Consider the following 20,020-nt stretch of genomic DNA (forward strand, 5'->3'; position numbering starts at 1 on the left):
GTCATGTCTCAGTGGTCCTTTCCCTTAGTGGTTGCACAGGAACTTTTGCAAGACAGCTCCACTTTGACCCAACCTCCCCTACAATCTTCCTCTACAAATCCTTTTCTGTCTTCTTCTTCCTCTTCAGTGTCAGTCATGTTTTCAGTACTCATCTAGTCCTCTCCTCTCCTCTCCTCTCCTCTCCTCTCCTCTCCTCTCCTCTCCTCTCCTCTCCTCTCCTCTCCTCTCCTCTCCTCTCCTCTCCTCTCCTCTCCTCTCCTCTCCTCTCCCTGGTGATTGACAGGAGGTGTTCAGCTCAACGAGAGACACAGGGAGACAATGGAGCCCTGTGGCTGAAGGCTTCACTTAATTTGCCTATATGCCTCATTGGCAAAACACAAAAGCCTGACACTACAGGGTCCCCCACTTCACTCTGTCACCCCAGCTGTGACCCCCATCAATCAAATCCCCTAGTTTATGCTTTTAAATTATGATTGCACATATAAGATCAAAATAAAAACATCAGCAATAATTCTGTGGAAAAAGTGTCTGTTTCTATCTTTGTTCTATATCTGAACCCAAAGTTGGAAGTCAGGAGAAATGTCAATTTGGACAGCACATAGAAAACTGTCTTCACTATTCCTGTGCTTTTTACCTCCCTACAGCTCACCCTTCTTCTCGTCTCTTCCCCCTCTGAAGTATGCTCCAGCAGGCACTAATGAGCAGATGCAGTGAGCCTCTCCACAGTCTGGCCCCCCTTGGTTGCAAAAGTATAAACCCTCCCTCCTCTGCATCGCCCCCTCATTTGTTGATTCTCACTCTCCCCCATCAGTGTCCATCCATATTCACTCTTCTACTTATAAAACAGTCAGCCCTGTTTGGTTTGACGGCAGTGAGACATATTTCAATTCAAGGAAATTATCTCATCTCTTCCTGGAGGTTAACAGCTGCTGGATGATAGATGTGGAATAGTCAAGGTTATTTTGCGGAACTTGTGAACTGATGATCTAATTAGAATTGAATTACAATTATAGTATGGCAAATATACCTCCGCTAATTCCATGTCCAGATAGAACTAGATAACAAAGCAGCCAGGAAGAATCACCATTTTGGGCCAGACCAACGCCCAAACATCTTTTACTTGAGGACATTAAACAGCCATTTTATCCTTTTCACTGGCTCGCTAGTGTTGTCAAGTCTTAAATTATTATGGTGGCTTTGGTTTAGGTGACTTTGTGCTGCTGTAAGAGAAAAAGACCTTTAACATGTCAAAGTCTGGGTAAACAACATGTATTGTATCCAGGACATACAAGTCTATGTTTGTAAAGTGCAGATGATAGTTCCTGTAGATGGCCTGATCAACCTACTTAGCATATATAGTCGACATGGTAAGATGTCTTAGCAATAGGCAAATCCTTAAAGCCAAATGTGCATTTGTTACATGCTTTGTGTCGATTCTGTGAATCCACATAGATGCTTGAAATGCAAAGCTTAAAATCTCTGGACTTTGGCTCAAAGCTTGCAAGATGTTTGTTTTCTTTTGTGGGAGGCCCACACACAAATGCACATACAAGTACACATAAACAGGAATATGTGTATGTTCACACAATTTCCATCACCTCAAGCTGAGCTTCCCGTGTCCAATTTCATAACCTAATCATGTTTGCGATAATTCCTGCACACTTGAAGCAAACAGCATTACAGTTCCACTATAAGTGCTTCCTAAGTATCTCTGATTAAACATATGTGAAGAATTATGCCTGTGTAATCTGTGTTATGACACCATGCATTATCCTAAACCAACTGAGCTCTCTGTAACTGGGCAGGTCGTATCAAACACAACCTCAAAACCTTCACAATATGCAATTATCCAGCAATTAGACAACTCCCATAATCCACATTGCACTATGTCATTGTGTGCGTGTAATTGCATGTTTTCATTGACAGTAAGCACAGCCTGTACTTTCCGGGCTCAGGACATGTGGTTCTGCAAAAACCAGAAGAAACGTCTCTTCTAAGACTGATAGACAGGAAGAGCCAATGAAGCTCAATCTGGCAGACACGTCCCTGTGACAAATTATTTATCTTGGCTTTGTTGTCACTCCTGATGCCAAGGCCCCCTGCTATGGCTCGCTTCCGAAAACGCCCACTGGAGAAGGCATTGCGTGAATATTAAATCTTGAAAGCAAGATACGGGAGAGGAGGCGTGTGTGTCTATCTCTATATGCGTCTGCATGTTGAGGAGGCAGTGAGAAAAAAGCAGAAAGAGGGTGACTTGGTAATCCTCTCTTTGAGCACTTTGTGCTTTGTGCTTCATTTGTTTACTGAGTTCCCACACTGGCTCGGGGGCTGGAGCGTTTCTCTCAGACCAGAATTAGCATAGCCAGACTTGCAGTCAGATCTGTGTGCTGCTTCGTGTGTGTGTTTGTGTGTGTGTGTAGTTTAGATGAGGCAACCCAACTTTAATGAAATCTTCAAAGCATGTATGGTATAATAGAGTCTAATCAAGGCCTCTAACCTCTCAGACAGTCTCTTTTTTTGGCTGCTTTTTGTAATGAAAACTCATCACATAGCCGTCATGCTTTCACTGTGTACTGAATGTGAACAGTGTCCGTGTCAACAGGTTGAGCCTTGGCCACGTGTTGCAGCAGGAAATACGGTATAACTTGTTAGGTGGGATTGGTTTCATTTACTGTTCATCATACATGCATCATAAGAGAGTGCTAAACCAAAAACAAAAGGAGAAAAGTCATAAGTGAGGAATTTACATGAATGTCAAAAAATTACTTTGTATATCTACTGCATTTAAAACTGTATTATGAACAATATGTTCAGTCCTCAGAAATGAAATCAGTATTAAAACAAAATTAACATTTATGCATTATTCTACAATGCAATTGTACAATATAAATGTGTCCTACTTGTGTACTGTCTTCTGTGTTCACAAGTATATGACTCTTATTCTTTAAAAATCAAAGGATTTTATTCACTGTCATGTTTTCTACCCTTGGTTCCCATCTCTGTTGTGTAGCTAGCCGCAGATTAGATGTTCACTCTTGAAAACAGGATGTTGTGATCCTTGCAGTCAACTGACAGTTATCCCCAAGGCATTTTTTGCAGTTAACAATAACATCCCAATAATCCTCAACAAATTCAGAGGCCAGCAACTTGGACAACACCCATCAAGCGGAATTGTGTACCCATTTAGTACAACTACAAAGCAATGTAGCTTGCGATACCTTTATAACTTACCCTATGACACTGTTTTATGGCATCTTTGCCCGTGTGCTTACAAATAAAAAAAAAAAGTCCTCTGTGAAAGAACAGAGATATTATCTTAGTTGCAAGACCAGAGTCGCTGTAGTGCTAACCCAGATTGCACAGTGGTATGCTTCTCAAAGAGAATGATATCTGATTAGTCCAAGTCCGATTCGAGGCAGAAGCTGACAAACAAATGGATTTGCTGTGTCTAGAATGTTCTCTGGGGGAGCTGGATGGGCTGAGATACAGAGATGCTGCCTTTGTGTCGGAGCCAGCGCAAAGCATAATAACACCCTTTGGGGAATGAAGCAAACACAGAGTGATAGGAACACAAAGGCCCACATGCTCATACACTCAGTCAATTTCACAATCTCCGTGTCTCTCTCCCCCTCTCTCTTTGTCACCCTACCTATTTCTTACTCCCCTATAAACTGACCTTTATATTACTGGTAACCGTGGCTGCTGGACTATCATTATGTGTGTTGGCTTCACCAGTCTGTTGAGTTTCTTGACTCTTGCCAAGTTTATTGTGTCGGCCAAGTGTCATGTCATACTTCCACAAACAGGACTTTGAGCAGCCCTTTTATGAGACTATTATTGTGTGTGTGTGTGTGTGTGTGTGTGTGTGTGTGAGAGAGTACGTGTACGTGTACGTGCATACAGGCATATCTGTGTGTGCTTCACACCCATCCTGGCATGAATGGGCCAGCAAATCCTATTCCCTCCCTCGCTTGTTTTCACTCTCTATCTCATCTTTTCTGCCTCTTTAATTCCCTCTCTACCACTGTCCTCCCTCTCTTGTGTTCTGCTAGGAGAGCAGTCTTAAAGGGAGTGCAACAATAGAGGTATTAACCAAATGTATATTGAGCCTGCCTGACTTGTGCAGTCAATGTGATGCTTTTAAACTCCTAATGCCATGTGAATAGGGCTGTTGCTCCCTGGGAAATGGCTCTGTGAGCGCTCGGATTGAGGTGCCCTTTCACTGGCTCTTGTGACCCTGGTCCATGTTGTCTGTGCTGGCCCCATCTCCACACTCTCAGTTCTTCATTTTCATAAGCGCTTAATCTGGATTGGAAGCCTCTCCATTGTGGAAATACTTTAGCGGGTGGACCTCTGCCAGACAAAGGGACTTGTTTTTGGCTGAGGCTGGGGCCTCCTTAGCCCTCTTCCTCCCTTCTCATCTTTCTATACGGAACCCCTAGCCGGAGTGGCTAATTGTTATACGGAGAGGAAGAGTGATGGGGTGTTGAGAGGATGTCCTTCTTTCCACTGTCCCCAGTGGAATATGAATGCGATGAAGATGAATGACTGTTGACATGTGAGACAGATATAGAGACAAATAGAAAGAGAGGAGCCACCTTGTAAAAAGATGATTAATCCACCTTCCACAGTTTGTCATTTGATCTAGGTCAGAGCAGATCTAGGTACGCTGGCTGATAGTAAAGTTTGGGCTGAGTCCTTTAGATTACGGTGCATAAGACTTGGAACTGCAATGTGTAACAAACTCAGATTGAAGCTTTGAAGTGTAATGCTATTGCCTTGGGCTACTTAGCCGCAGGGTCAAATGCAATTACACCCTTGATCTGTGTTAGTGCCTTCTGATCTGAAGGATTGCAATGCGGTGAGGTGTGCGTGCACATGTGTGTGTGTGCATTTGTGCATGTGTGTCTGAATGTTTATGATATAGAAAGTCTGCATGTGTATCCATGAAGTGTGTCTAATTCACTGCACTGCAAGCTGCTGTAAATTCCCTCTACACTTTGTGTGTGTGTGTGTTTGTGTGTGCGTGTGCGTACGAAAAGCCTACATGGTGGTGTGGTTACATGGTCTTCTCCTAGAAATGGGTTGTTAGCTAATTAGCAGTGTTGTTGCCCTGATCTTAGTGCTTTGTTGGTGCATCTCAGCCTGCAGTGCCTGTTCTTTCTCTTCTACTCTCTCTCTCTCTCTCTCTCTCTCTCTCTCTCCTTCTCTCACCCCCTGCTCACTGCCCTGGAACACCTTAATCCAGTGTGAAAGCAATTGGCTCTCTCAGATCTAATCAATAGAGGGCCAGGGCAGTGAGCCAGGGGGAACATCTCTGGCCCCTGCTCAGCTACAATCAATTTAGAACCATCGATTCAGTGATTGAAATACAAAGAGCAGACGCGCTGGACCGTACAGGTGCTTTAGTGATTGGGTGTGCCAACATGTTATATATCTCCCCATGTGAGCATTTCTCTGTATTTATGTGTTTGTGTGTGTGTGTGCGTGTACTGTATGTGTGTGGGTTATTGTGTGTGCAAATGTTTTCATGTGTGTGTAAGGATAGTATGATTTATTTTCAAGCCATCTGCAGTAAAGTGGGAATGGCATTTAATCTAGCACCTCTGAGACCGAGCCAAGAAAAAAAAAAATCACTCCTAATCCAATATGTCCTGCCCTGAGAAGGTGTGTATTCAAAGGTGGGTGTGTTAAGTCTGTCTGTACATTTGTGTGCACCAAGATTTTCCTACAGTGCTCACGACATGTCAGAGTAGGTATGGATGTCTCAAGGCGTAAATGGGAATGTCCACATTATTGGATGCGTATGCATACAGAGCAGGGTCCTTGTATAACACTGCTTGCAAAATATATGTAGACATTTATACACATTTACCACTCAGAAGTGGTACTTACAGTGTGTGTGTTTGTGTGAGTTGGCAGCTGGAATTGATTTGAAATCTATATTTTCTGACTCATTGTATGTACGTACTGTACAGTACATATACATGCTCATTCTTCTTTAATAAAACGCATAAACACACACTCGAGTTGCTGTGCCTGGTTAGGCCCTTCCCACACGTTAATGGCTTTTTGCAATTTATGCAGATAATCCAGTTTTCCACTTAGCTGTTTTCTGTTTTTCTCCCCATATCTAGTCTGGACAAGGTGTTAATGTTTTTCACAAAGTTTAAAATATCACAAGGGTCTCATGAGAACGTGTCACTGTTAAGTCTGCTACACTCACAGACACACAAAAACAATTAAACACTGCAAGCTTGGGCACTAACTTTGTTCCTGGTTGTCTTACTACTTCTATTGACGGTGTCCGTTATTCCAGAACAGCACGGTTCAACAACTAAGCTACAGCTAAGCTCTATTGCAGTTTCTTTTTAAATGTGCATTTACAGTAACATAATCTCGTTCAAATGATCCTATGAAAGTTTTTGAACGTATTTTGAAGTTACAATATGCAATTTAAGTTTGTCCGAAAATGATATCAAGGCATTCTGCGCCACCCAGACCTCTCTGGCCTTGCTCTGCTAGGCTCTTTCGATCTGCTATGTTATGCTCAGTGCATCAGGTAGTCATTGCTCCAACAGTTGCTAATAAATCAGAAGTAATTTAAATTCTCTGATTGGTTAGAGGTGGGGGAGCCTTGTCAGAAACCTTTAGAGCCAAATCTGTCTGCACTTGCAGCAGTGGAATGCTTGACAGTACCTCTCCGCCATAAATTAAGTTTTGGAACATACTTTTACTAAACAAAAAAGTTACAAATTCTATATGTAATTAACAAATCAATGTATAGCCTTCACATCAAATATTAAAAATACATTTACTTTATATTTTTTAGATTTTAAACCAATCTGCTACTAAATCATAGCATCAAAAGCTACAGAGACATCTATTTTTATGTATTTAAATTATTATATGTACATATATTATATGTACATATAATTGTAATAATTTTATTACACTCTGTCAGCGTGAAGCAGTTTTAAACACCTAACAGTCAAACTGCTTTTCTGCTTAGACATTTCCACCTTCTTCTGTCGACGACTGTCCAAAATCTTGGTCATCCATCAACACTAGTCCATTACTGTCCATCACTCACTCACCCAAATAAATGACTTCCAGGCTCCGTCAATTTGACTGCATAAAGATGTGCATGCAATACACCCTGTTTAGGCGCACACACAAACACAAATTCATCGCTCAGGGCATATTGACTAAGGCTGGCTGATAAAGGTCAGTGCTCTCCTGATTTCGACAGGTGGGGTTTGGGGCTGTGGTTCACCATTATGAAGACAGTTTCTGTGTATAAGTGCATGTGTGTTTCTCTGGAAGGGGATAAAGCTTTCTGATAAGGCTGTATAGAGGTCATGTGGATGTAAATATGACATGAATATAGATGTGCTGTGTGCCTGGTTACCTTTAAAGGGCTTTTGGACTGCAGGTGCATTGCATGCCAACAAAACGGGGTCAGCGTCTGCTCATTCATACTATGCATATACTTGTGTTTGCATTTGTACAGTATAAGAAAATATATTTCTATGCACATCATTCATCCATTGAGTTTTTCTGGCCATGCCTGGGCCTGATGTCAACAGAATTGTTGTTTTTGTGTTTAAAAGCACACCCATCCTGAGCCATGAATGGAGCTGTCTCCGCTGGGCAGGACAGATGCATAGTCGCTCTAGACAGCATTTATTATCCAGCCTTTTTATTCCCTGTTGCTTATTGTCAGCCTTGGAAATAATAGTTTTGCCATCACTTAGTATGCAATGAGAAATGGCTGCTTTGCACAACACACATATGACTGTGGACTGTGCCACCAACAATTTGAGTGACAAGATGCACTCCCGAGTGCTTTCTCACTTTGTTTTGCTCTCACTTCCCCACTTCACTGTCTCTCCCTTTCTCACACTCAGTTTCCCTGCTCCACTCACTTTTCCTCTCCCACGCTTCACACATAATTTGTGCTTTCTCTTTTGATGCAGAGCATTTTATCATTACTTCCCATTAGCCATAATAGCAGCAGGGGTGATGAACAGTGTGTATTCTAGTACAGCTGGAGGAACATCTCGCTGGTGAATGCAAAATTGTATTGACTCTGTTTGTGATAGCTGATGTCACTGCCATCCGGGAGTGTGGTGCTGCTCCTGATGACCTCACCATAACTGTGTTGCTCACACCACCCTTCCCCTCTTCTGTTGAACTTCAACTCTTGTCCTGTCATCTGTGATGCGGTCTTCAGCCTGATGGCAGGCTCTAAGCTCACTATTGGATTTTAGAAAGTCATACTTACATTTTTTCTCCCCTTTCCTTTCTTGCCATCCACTTCTAAATCCACTCTACCCCTAACCTCTGGCCTCCAACTGTGTCTGACAGCCTCTTTGCCACATGTGAAAGTGTCAGCATCAGCGTGACAGGGTGCAGAAGCTTACTACACAGGTTATAGGTTGGAGATGTGTCACCACAATTCAATGTGTGGATGGAGTTGGGGATGGAAGGGGCCTCCCATGGTTACAATCTTTGAGTGTAGCCATGGAGGGAAGAGTAGGCAGTGTTCAGCTGTGCGATTCTGTCATGGGAGCTTGTCTTTGCCAGAATATTTTGGTGTAAACATTGTGTTATGTACGCTCAATTAGGAGTCAAATTAGGGAATGGTAAACACTGAAGGGACCTTTGTTTTCCAGTTGTTTTATCATTCTCCTCTGCTACGTTCAGATGTGCATAATTACTTACCCCCCTTCACAGGCCTCTACAGCTTCTACACTCATTAGCGGGGCCTCAACCCGCAGCCAAGGGCCTGGGTATTTTCGGATACGTGGGTATTTGAAGCTATTGTTAAGCCTTGCTGAACAATTCTCAAAGCATTTTAACATAAAAGTGAGGAAATGGTGTGTTTTTTAGATCTAGTCTTTTTTAATGATGGAGGCAGCTGCCATTGTATTAGCTTAATATTTCCTTTTAGACATATGACATGGAGGGGTGAATAACAAAATGTCCCCTGTAAGAGGGCCTTAAGGCATTTCCTTTGTAAATAAATACATTCATTTAACCTATAATGTGTATGACTATAATTGGGGAGAAAATAAATAGCCTGCAAATAGGTTATTGTGTTTGAGACTATATGAAATATAGTCTGAGTGATATTAGGTTTTTTGAGAATCATCTATCACAGAAACAGGCCCTCTGCAACATAAGCACACAGGCTTCATGCCAACTCTGTTGACTCACAGTGTCTGTTGGGGTGATATTTCAGTGACAGATTTGTAGGAATAAGCAGGTGGATTGTTTTCTTGCTGTACAGCAAGCTCACTGAGCTCACTTTTGAATTGCGAAATGCATCCAACCTTACCCAATTTTACTGGGCTTGGGACCTACGCTCAGATATGCATGTCTTGTGCAGCCATGGGTTGGGCAGTGAGGGGGTTCAGGGACACTTGACACCAGGAGGCGGTGGGGCGTGAACTGCCAACACAACGGTTAAATTGGATAATGAAAAAAATGTAAAAGCAATAGCAAAGCTTATCAAGTTGCTCACTGTTCTCTTTTGTCATTAATGGAAAATAGAATTTTAATTTACCAGAAGAGATTTTTTTTTCTCACCACTTGCTGCACATTTTATCCTTTTCCTTAATTGTGGTTACTGACGGCGATTATTGCGTACATCACGATGTAAAAAATAACTCTGAAGTAAAAGGTTGAATTTTTTGTTTTTTTATTTCTTTACATTTACAATTACTGTGAAGTAACACAATCTTCTCTGTGGCCTGAATTCCTTCCCAACATAATTAGTTATAAAACCCCCATTTGAGGATACACGTTTCTCATGTCAGACTTATGTGCAGCGGGGAAAACAAGGTTGGAATGCTGTAAATGTAATGGACATTTGTTGGGCCGAGAAACAACAAAAGAGCAAAAAGAGCAAGAGTGGGCATCTTTGGCTAACTGCTATAGATTAATTGATCTAGCTATGAAGTTAATGAGCTAGATCCTTTTTAAAAGAGACAAGTGCTGAGACAGAGGAAGCTAATGGTCTCTCACAACCTGGAGTGCTAAGAAAGAGAACGCTATATAACTTGGGAAACAAACTGTATTCACTGTGTGAGCCCATGGCATTGTAATTGACAGGGCCGGAAACAGCTGATTTTATTATCTCATTCGGATCCACAGACAAGTCATTACAACAGCTAGTTAGTAAAAAAAAAATCTAGATGGCTCAATTAACATTTATTGTGAGTGTTGACAAACAGGATTTGATTTGACTGTAAATCTTGTGAATATCCTTACACAATCACACTGATTGGTTTAAACTGGTAATGGGACTTTGGGACTGTTTAATATGTGTGTAAAATCAATATTGTAATCACATTGCAATCAAACACTATAAACTATAAAACACAATGAAATGCTTGTTATTTTCCCCCCACATCAAGTAAGTCCCCTTGTCTCGTCTTTCTTGCCCCCCACCTTGTTTTGTCTCTGTTGCACTGCGCAGTGACCCTGGTCAGTCCACTGTTGGGCTCTGATTACAGTGCAGATTGTAGTGCAAGCACATGTTACTGCCTGCTGAGCGGCGATATGTTTCGGACAGAGCTTTTCTCTACTACCTTGCCAGCCAGGGATAGATTGGCACAGCGTAGTTTCCTGGAATACCAATGCCTCCTCGTCTTCTCTATCTCTTTCCCCTGCTCCTCTCTGATGACTCCTCTATCTGAAAGATATGCCCAGTACCTTGGCACATAGCTGCTTCTTCCTGGAAATAAAATTGACCTGAGCAAATGTGCCAGGCGTTATACAGAGCGGCCAACTGCCAACGCAACACTCGCTTATGACGGGTCTGTGTGCAGCTTAGAGATAATATAGCTCTCATGATTTGTATCATGCTCATACAGACAGAGACAAACACACGCAAACACATCACACGCGTGCGCACGCAGACACACAACTCGTGTGTGCACTTTCAGTAAGCCAGATTTCCCAGTCGGCTGGTCTGTCATTGGCCGGCTGTTCAAAGGGAGAGTGTGGGCCAAAAAAATACTGGCTGTGAGGTTACCATGGTAACAGCCTGCCCAGGGGCGTGGGCTGTCTGCTAAATTGTTCGCTGGTTTGTTAAGGCTCACAGATAAACACACACACCTTAATTTCACCCGAGTGTGTCTGCCTGTATTCACCGTCTAACAGATACCTGCTCTGTTCAACAGCATTAGCAGTGAGACTGTTGCATCGTATATCTTTATGTGAAGTAAACAGAAGAAAATCACCCACGGGCTTAATTTAGTTTCTTCATCTGGACACTGTCTTATTTTGTTCATGTCTCACTGCTGCACTGCCCTCTATTGAATCTCTATAGGCATATGTCTAATCGTAGCATGTTCACAAGGATGCAGCAGTAAACTGCTCTTTAACAGACACATTTGAACATCATCGGGTTGAAACTGTGTGAAAATGCACTTTTACAGGTTTTACTGTTTCTTCTCATTTTCCTTCCTCTAACATGGTCTGTAGAAGGTGCCTCTCTTTGCTGATATAAATCTATACAGCCGGATAACACTGTGCGGAGTTGTAAAGCCAGCCTAATTGGAGGATATCTCTGCTTTCTCTTGGGGGTTTAAGTATTGTTCACCAGGGTTTCTGCAGCGTCAGACATCGCTGTTTTAGCTATAGTTGAGAGGACAGGTATGTCAAGATGAGCAGTGTTTGGTGAAAAAATGGATAAGGCGGCAGAAAGTTTAGAAGAGTTGTATGTGTGTTACTTTATGTGTGTGTCAGTGAGAGTCTGTATACATGGGTGGCGGTGGGTGTAGTTGTGTATTTTAGCTTGGAGGAGAAGGTCTGACAAGGCCAGAATGGACAGATGATTAATGATCGGGGGGAGTGTACTATGGGAGGAACTCTTCAGCACTGCAGCTCTTAACAAAAGCAGATGAGGTATGCTCCAAGTGCAGCGCCCTTTCAAACCGTATTCCTGAGAAAAACCTCTCTGGCCTGCTTTTATTCCTCCTTACATTCTGTCTTTCTGTAAGATTAGAAGGTGATGACAGGGAGTAGTGGGAGACTTACACTGACCAGACTCTGCGAGTGATGTCACCACTGTGAACTCTGAATACCTTCAAGCAAAAAAGCAATGACCACACTTGAGAAAAGTCACATACATTGGAGTCTCAGATCCCGAACTGAAGGGTTTTTAGTCCCTATTGACTTGTGTTGGCAGTTTATGAGAAATATGCAAAAATGTTCTTGAATCAGTTTCTATGAATAAATAAATCATAATCCTAAAAGGCAGTTCACCCTGACTTTTAATATCCTGCAGGGATTTTCTGATGATTCTGACAAGCCTTTGTTTCGAGCCATGCCTCTGTCTCAAATAATTGTATTGTGTTTTTCAGTGACCTTGTGGAGAAATGAAACACCTGGGTTGGAAAAGCAGCTCATTATGTGGATTGTGGCTGGAAAATGAACAATGACAGTAGAACAAGACTGAATACAAATAAGCTGCAGCATTGATTGCCTTTTTGTTTTAAGATGTTGGCTGTCTTTCCACGTTTCGAGTCTCCTCTGTCAAGCAAACATGTTCCTTTCACCAGTCGATTGATATTCTCAGATTTATCACATAAACACAAATATATATAAACTTTCACTTGCTGCGTTTGTACCCTCCTGAGGTTTGAGGGGGAGAGAGCTGTCTCTCTGAGTGACTGGGCGACAAAATAGTGAAACAGGGGTCAACTGGGGTCTTGACCCAATCATAGGCCTGTCTGCAAGAGTGTTTTAGTGTGAGTGAGTGGGTGCATGCATGATTTTAAAGACTGTGATCCATCCCATTTGATGGATGAGGTTTGGGGTTAAGGGCGTGTTGGATAACCAAGAATTGTTTTTAAGGGTCACTGATGCCACAGTAACTCACAACTGTTCTCTGGGTCACGCACCCTCACTGCACAGTGTGTTTGCATACATATTTGCTAAACCTGTATGCAGTTTGGAGAAAGAACAGAGTTTTTATCTGGCAAGTTATTTCATAAACGAGCATGTTTTAACCAGAGTCATAACTTTGATGTGCTTATTTTTGTGCTAAGAGTCAATATTGGAGAGGAGAACGTTTTAAGTGATAAATATCTCATATTACAGAAAGAAACTCATTGCTTTAAACCTTAGATTTATCACATGAGCTGGAGAACCTTTCCACATAAACTGCTGCATTCTGTATGTTTGATTGCATTTGCCATAAATTTACTGCCGAGCAATTTCTTGTGGTTTAAAACGTCTCACATACTTCAGAGTGATGCCAAAGGGAAAGTGAGGGGAGGACCTAGTGTACAGTAACTCTGATTGGGTTTGAGTAGAAAAGCCAATTCCAAACCCATCTAGATGATAATCTTTTTCATTGGCTTCCTGCAACTTTTAACTGCACATATCTATTTTATCTTGCATACAGCTGATGATCCTTGCTTGACAAGCTAATTTAATTCCACTGAGACTGTAATTCCTATAGGATACATACATTTTGCAACTGCAGATTCTGAACACATGCACCACATGACAGTGTGCTTCCATGTATGATGTATTGCCTGCAGTATATTATACGCTGAGCTAACACTGAGCTAAGCCTAATGCCAGCTCTGGCCGTTTTCAAAGCTCACAGACTAATATTGCTAATTTCCTTGTGTATCACCTGTCCTGATCAAGGACACTTTGCCCCCTGATGAGGGGGCGGCCGAGCTCAATTGGGAGGGCAGTCGTCCACTGACCACAGGGTCAGTGGTTCCATCCCTGGTCCCCCTAACAGCCCATTCCCATCCCCTGCTGTGCAGTGCCGGTCCAAACGCGGTAGGAATTGTGAAGGGCATCCGACGTAAAAACTGTGCCAAATCAACATGCGGACAATGATCTGCTGTGGCGACCCTGAACTCACGGGATACGCCAAAAACAAAAAAAATAAAAATAAAAATCCCCTGTCCTGATCAATGACTACATAGCTGTTTTGTGTAAAACAAGTAATTTGGAAAAGTGAAGTGTACAAAGTTGACCCATATGCTTTTTTATGAGTTGCATTCAGATTGGGATTAGTGTCATTATCAGTAATCTAAAGAGTAAGAGTAAAGTGATAGACAGTGAAGAGATCAGCACTTCATTTCTGCCTGGTCAGGCTTGCTGTGACATGAGGTCCTCACAGTTAGACTGTGATAAGTAGCGAGCGGTGATCCACAGCTGCCATACCTCTGTCAACTCTCTTCAGAGTGAGCTAGAGCCAGAAGTAGAGAAAGAGAGAAAGGACTCGAACCTGTCAATCAAGGCAGGAAAACAACAAGGGAAGGAAAGGTGGGAGTACGAAAAGAGCAATTCATTACCTGTGGGACAGACAAAAAGATGTGAGGGCAGAGAAGAAGTGAGAAGGAGAGGAGGAGAGAACAATGCACAGACAATCCTGTAGAGACCCCTTGAAAGTGAGGAATGTTTGGTTTCTTCATGCAGCCAGTTCAGTTGTGGGTTATTCTTCCACTGGGGACACTAATTGCTTGTTGATCTAATGGTGTATCCCCTCCTGTCTCCGAAAACCAACGCATTTGATGAGTGATGAGTCTCTGTATTTTTTTCTGCAGGAGAGGAACTTGTGGCCTCCTTCAATCTAAATATTCACAAATCAAGAGAAAACATTTTGGGCTCAGTTCCAACTTTGATGAAGCATAGAAGAACGAGACCTCTGAGGGTTTGTTAACATTGTTCAGTTGCCTTGATCATTCTCTCTCGCTGTCTCGTCACCCATATCTGTTTCTTCGCCCCTCTCACTCTGTGAGACAGATCAGTGGGCAGCTAATTAATGAATTTAATGCTAGAATTCATTCATATTATATGTCAATTAGAGAAGGAGCCTTGGCTCCAAGGCAGGACTTCTAATCTAGATGGACTTCCTCTGCTTTTGTGAAAGTGTGTGTGCGTGTTTGTGTGTCTGCATGTTTGTTTTTGCCTGGCTGTCACATATCATCCCTGCTGTAATGCTGATAGCAGCATCTTCAGTTGTCCAAGGAGCGGCATTAAATTATCTCAGGTTCTGTAAAACATATGCTAGTCAAGTGGCAGAAAATGTGGACGCGCCATCTCATTTAATGGGGTCAGCAGTAGTTACATGTGTTGCACTGTAAATCAATTTGGTTAATGTATTCTGGAGGTGAGGATCGCATTAATGCCAATATGGGAGTGTTTCTTAGGGTTCTAGTGTGTGTGTTTATCTGAGTGAGTGTAACCGTGTATGCATTCGTCTGCCCGTAAGTTCGCCTTGAGGCAGTTTTTCAGCACAGCTATCTGAGATGGCTGATTCAGCACAGCCTCCCCTGCTTTTCTCTTCACTTTTGCCCGTTTATGAGAGCCTGTGCTAGCTACTGTCTGTCTGTAAACACACCACCCGAGGGCAGAAACCAGTGCACTCATATTTTGTTCACACCCTATCAAACGCACCCTGAACAACTTATTGTGATCCCTTTTCATAAGAGTCAAGGCAATGGATTTGTGAGTGTGTGTGAGTGTGTGTGTGTGTCTGCGTGTGTGTGAATCTGAAAAAAAAAAGTGTGATGGCCATGTGCATTTGATGATGACACATAAGATCTTGTCCCCTCTGCTGCTGAAAATGAATTTTTGATCTGTGTTTTATCGTCTTGTAATCTCTGATATCTTTGGAAGTTATTGCTTTATAAAATGCCTCTGCAGCTGGTTTGTGCTTCCCCATATGGCCAGGGAGGATTTTTAAGAGTCTCAGTGTTCTTGTATTAGAAAGAGCTCGATCTTTTCACACATGGAATCTGTGTATTACAAGTCAACAGAGGTCAAAAACTTCCACTCCCACACACTAACAAAAAAAGAGTTTCACACTCCCCTACAGAAAAGTTATTACCCTTACAATACTCTCTTCCAAACTCGGTAGAGCTATTTTATATTCTTCCATACATGCATCTATAGTTTCAAGTCAGCTCTAGAGCATCTGCAGCATAGCAATGGATTTCGCTTACGGGGATATCCTTGTGCACTGCAGCTGTGATCTCCCTCATGACTCCCAGGGTTGTTTGTGATTGTTGTGGTCTGGTCATGTATGTGTGTTTTCACATGATTGTCTGGCCATGTAAGAACAGTGATGTGTGACTAGGCATAAGGTCAGTCAGTTAGCTTCTGGTGTGTCTGTCAGCTGCACCAAAGGAGGTGGGAGAGCAGCCACGGGCAGGGGCTGCAGCTTTAGTGCGCGCGTGTGTGTGTGTGAATGATACCCCCTATTCCTCCTTCACCCCCTCTTTTTCTTGCTTTTTGTTTATCTATCCATCCTTCTCTAACAACCCATCTGAGAGGCTGGCTGAATGGTTTGAATGGTGGAGTAATAAAAAGGGGAACCTGTCCTTTTTTACAGCATAGTAAAGCAGACAGGCTTCTGAACCCAGCCTCTCAGTGCATGTTTTAATGAAGCATAAAATGTTTTAATTAAATCTTAAAAGTCTGTTGATACAAAGGTCTAAAGGTTGTTCTCACATAGCCAGTGTACCATGATGTGCAATGATTCAATACCGATGTCTTTTGCTTTCAGTATTTGAAACACATAACCAATGGCTCATCATTTTGTTCTGCTGATAACATCTGCCATTGTCCACAGACCTTATGTGAAACCTTTTGCTCGCGATATTTATCTCGGCCGCTCCCTCTGTGCTATACCAGAGCAATTCCCTTTTTAACACACGGCTCCAGTTTTAATGTATGAATGTGTTCTAAATTATATTTTTCAGCCACGGTCGAGACTTTACTGTGTTTTCAGGGAAATAGATGCAGCCTGAGAAACTGCAAGATGCTAGTCTCATTAAATTTATATCCCCTCCCCCCCTGGAGTGCAGCAACACCGCAGTTTCCTCCCCCATCAGTAAATCTGCTAAAATATTAGACATTTATCATGGTTATTATAGTCAGTAAATCCTTCCACACAGTGCAGAAACCCTTCAGCTCTGTATTCTTTTGGGATATGAGAGTAAATGGATTAGGTTATTGCCTACACTTAGGCGCAATGATATCAGCCACAAGAATCTTTGTCCTCCACCATGGCCTTTGAATGTAGGACTCTGACACTCACACCAACACCTCCACAGAATGCTGGTAATAACAGAATCATGTGATGCCTTATGTTGTTTTGCATTGCCCCATGCCTTTTGTTAAATGTTGCACTGGTACACAATTCAATGTTGCAATTGATTTCTTGCTGACCTGTGACACGCTGTTCTGTGTTTTTGGGAGAAGTAACAATGTCAGCAGGCTATATTGCTAATCTAAAAGCACCATGGAAACAAACCAGCCAGCAATTTGAGCCATTATTAGTCTGGTTAAATAGTTGCGTGCTAATGAAAATGCTAATTTAGACTGCATTTGATAACATATCGCAACTTGAGCCTTAAGCCCTGACATCTTGAGTTATTTTTTGCTTTCCTGTAGTCTGATCAGCCGATCACCGCTTTACTTTACTGATTGCCTCAGCTGTCGATTTAACATGCAGAAATGGGTAAACGTGTGCAGATAGGGGCAGACGAATGCCAAATCACGCTACAGTCCAAAACGTCCCAGTGACTTTCCATGGCCGCTCAACAATTGGGCAACAACACCTGATGGACAGCCTTCAACTTAATAGAGCAGAATAACATGTACGTATGTAAGGGGAAAGATTGCAGCCACAACAAAGGGACAGATACCTCAGCTTCACATAAAAATAACAAAAGGAAAACAAACAAATGAAACACTACTGCCCAGAACTAGAATCCAGCCAATTTCAACTTGGACCCTTCTCACTTTGTTTCTTTCTGATCACAATTCCTGCTGATATATTAGACCCAGATGTTTGGCTCATTGTTTTTTTTTTTCTTTTCGGTCTGTTCTCACAGCATGCCCACCAGGTACCTTCAAGTCAACCCAGGGTCCGGGTCTGTGTCTACAGTGTCCTCCTAACAGCCGCTCCACAGCTGAGGCTGCCACCATCTGTGTGTGCCGCAACGGTTACTACCGTGGGGATAACGATCAGCCAGATGAACCCTGCACAAGTGAGTAAATTATGCTTGACACTGCACACACATTAATACTGTCACACAAAGTACATTCTTGTAGGACAAGCACCTGTAATAGGTATATTAGTGTTTGCATGATATCCATTATAGTGTAAATGTATATAGAACATCAGAGCTAAATAGGCTGCATATAAGCCACTATATTTTCATAATGATATCGCAGAGACCAAATGATTTGTTTTTTCGATCACACCTTCTCACTATTATCAAACCAACACATGTAGTATCATTTAAATGAGCCTGTATCTAGATCCTCGGTTGTCTTCTCAATCTGGCCATAATAATCCCATCGCGGGGTTTCTGTCATTGACGTCTCCATCACTGTGGCAATGAGCTTTGTCTCTGTAACTCCTCAGTTATCTCCCTCTATCTGTCTCTTTTTCTTGCTGTTTCTCTCTGTCTCCTATTATCCCCTGAAGTCCTAATTACTCAGGCAGATGCTGCGAAGCTTCGACACTGTCCTGCCGTTATCCACTGGAGATCCAATAAGGCCTTATTAAGCCAGCATTATATTTATCTTAACGTGATGTAAAAGCAATATGCGAAACCTGCCTGCCATCCCTGCTGACACACAGTTGCATAGGATGAGACCCCAAAAAGTTTGTTCACCTCTCGACTTGCTGCCACTGGGGAGATTCTTAATGGTTTATTCTCCTCACAACAGTAGACCTGGAAACCTTATTGGTACATTTTTTCATTTAGTCCTGATTAACGTAGACCACACATAGACCTGGCTAATTGGCCTCAGGAATGAGCTCGGGACTACGCTCCTTTCCTAATCAGGTAGCAGCTGCATTGCGTGGCCTTCACAGCAAAAATGTGTACTGAGCCCTTTTGCCTGGTGAACTTTTTATACCTTTAAAGCTGCATAACTCTAATGCAGCATGGTTGTCTGTGTGACGACTTTACCCTCCTTCTAGGTGTAGCCATTCACACACTTTATAGGTTTTCTCAATGGAAGACACCAGACTTTCACCTTGAGTTTTCACCACCCTCCCATGGTATACGACGTACCTCTCTGGGGCAGTGATGAATGGTTCATCAACTAGTATCTATCTTGAGGCCTTAACATGTTCCCCAACCAATTTTCACAGTGACTCCCCGGTAGGGCTTCTTAAGCAGATCCCTATGGTGTTCAGTCTCCAAATGCAGCCTGCATTACTTATTTTCTCTTTTCAATAATGACACTTGCTTATTTGTCAAACCTTCTCTGTTCTCTTCTTTTTCCTCATCTCCTCCACAGTGGGTTTTCCTATCATGCTCAGCATAACTAACCCTCTCCAATCTTAAGGCCTGACATTTTTTGATATTTTTTATTAATAACACAAGCTGACAAATGTCAAACCAGTGGGGATAAAAATCCCACTATTACAGTCACTATTGCACAATATTTACATACATTATATAATAAATTATTCATTACAAGAGACGGCTTCCCAATTCTTTGAAAAATGGGTTTTATTTCCCATGCATGCATTTAAAACGTTCAGCTGAGAATTTTGTTTTCAACCCAAACTTTTAACATTTACATCCTAAACTGACTTCAGTTCCTCCTCAATTTGTGCTAACAGAATTCTTTTGCAAAAGCACATTCAAAGCTTTCTCTGAAGCCTGAGCCATAGCAGCTAAGCTTGTTGCTCAGGGTGCCCTAGATCTCAGCAGGGGGGGTGTGGATGGGGGGTGGAGGGGGGGCAGTGAGATCATCCTAGTAAGAATCTTTTTAATACTGTGGGTCCTGATAAGAGCACTGCTAGAGTAGCTTAAATCAGGCCAATCTGCAGCAGTAGAAGCTGTAGCTTTCATGCCGGCATCAGAGGCACAGGTCTCTGTGTGCTCCAGATCAGTCTGATTAACTTGCTGATGGATTGTCTCGCTTCTGGCTCTGTCAGTAGGAGGCTTCACGCTATACCCCCTTCCCACCTCACTCCACCCACCCTTTTTCCCAGGATGCACAG

At 42.4% G+C, this 20,020-nt stretch overlaps 1 protein-coding gene across 3 annotated transcripts in view; it reads left to right on the forward strand.

Moving 5' to 3' along the window:
* LOC137098454 (ephrin type-B receptor 1-B) overlaps window positions 1-20,020 on the forward strand; it is a 146,672-nt gene that overhangs the window by 65,164 nt on the left and 61,488 nt on the right. For all 3 annotated transcript variants that reach the window (XM_067474691.1, XM_067474688.1, XM_067474690.1), the window contains exon 4: window positions 17,886-18,041. In XM_067474691.1, the coding sequence (XP_067330792.1) occupies window positions 17,886-18,041 (156 nt within the window). The remainder of the gene's footprint in view (window positions 1-17,885; window positions 18,042-20,020) is intronic.

Source organism: Channa argus, chromosome 14 (genome assembly GCF_033026475.1).
Source record: "Channa argus isolate prfri chromosome 14, Channa argus male v1.0, whole genome shotgun sequence".
In the NCBI taxonomy this organism is placed as follows: domain Eukaryota; kingdom Metazoa; phylum Chordata; class Actinopteri; order Anabantiformes; family Channidae; genus Channa; species Channa argus.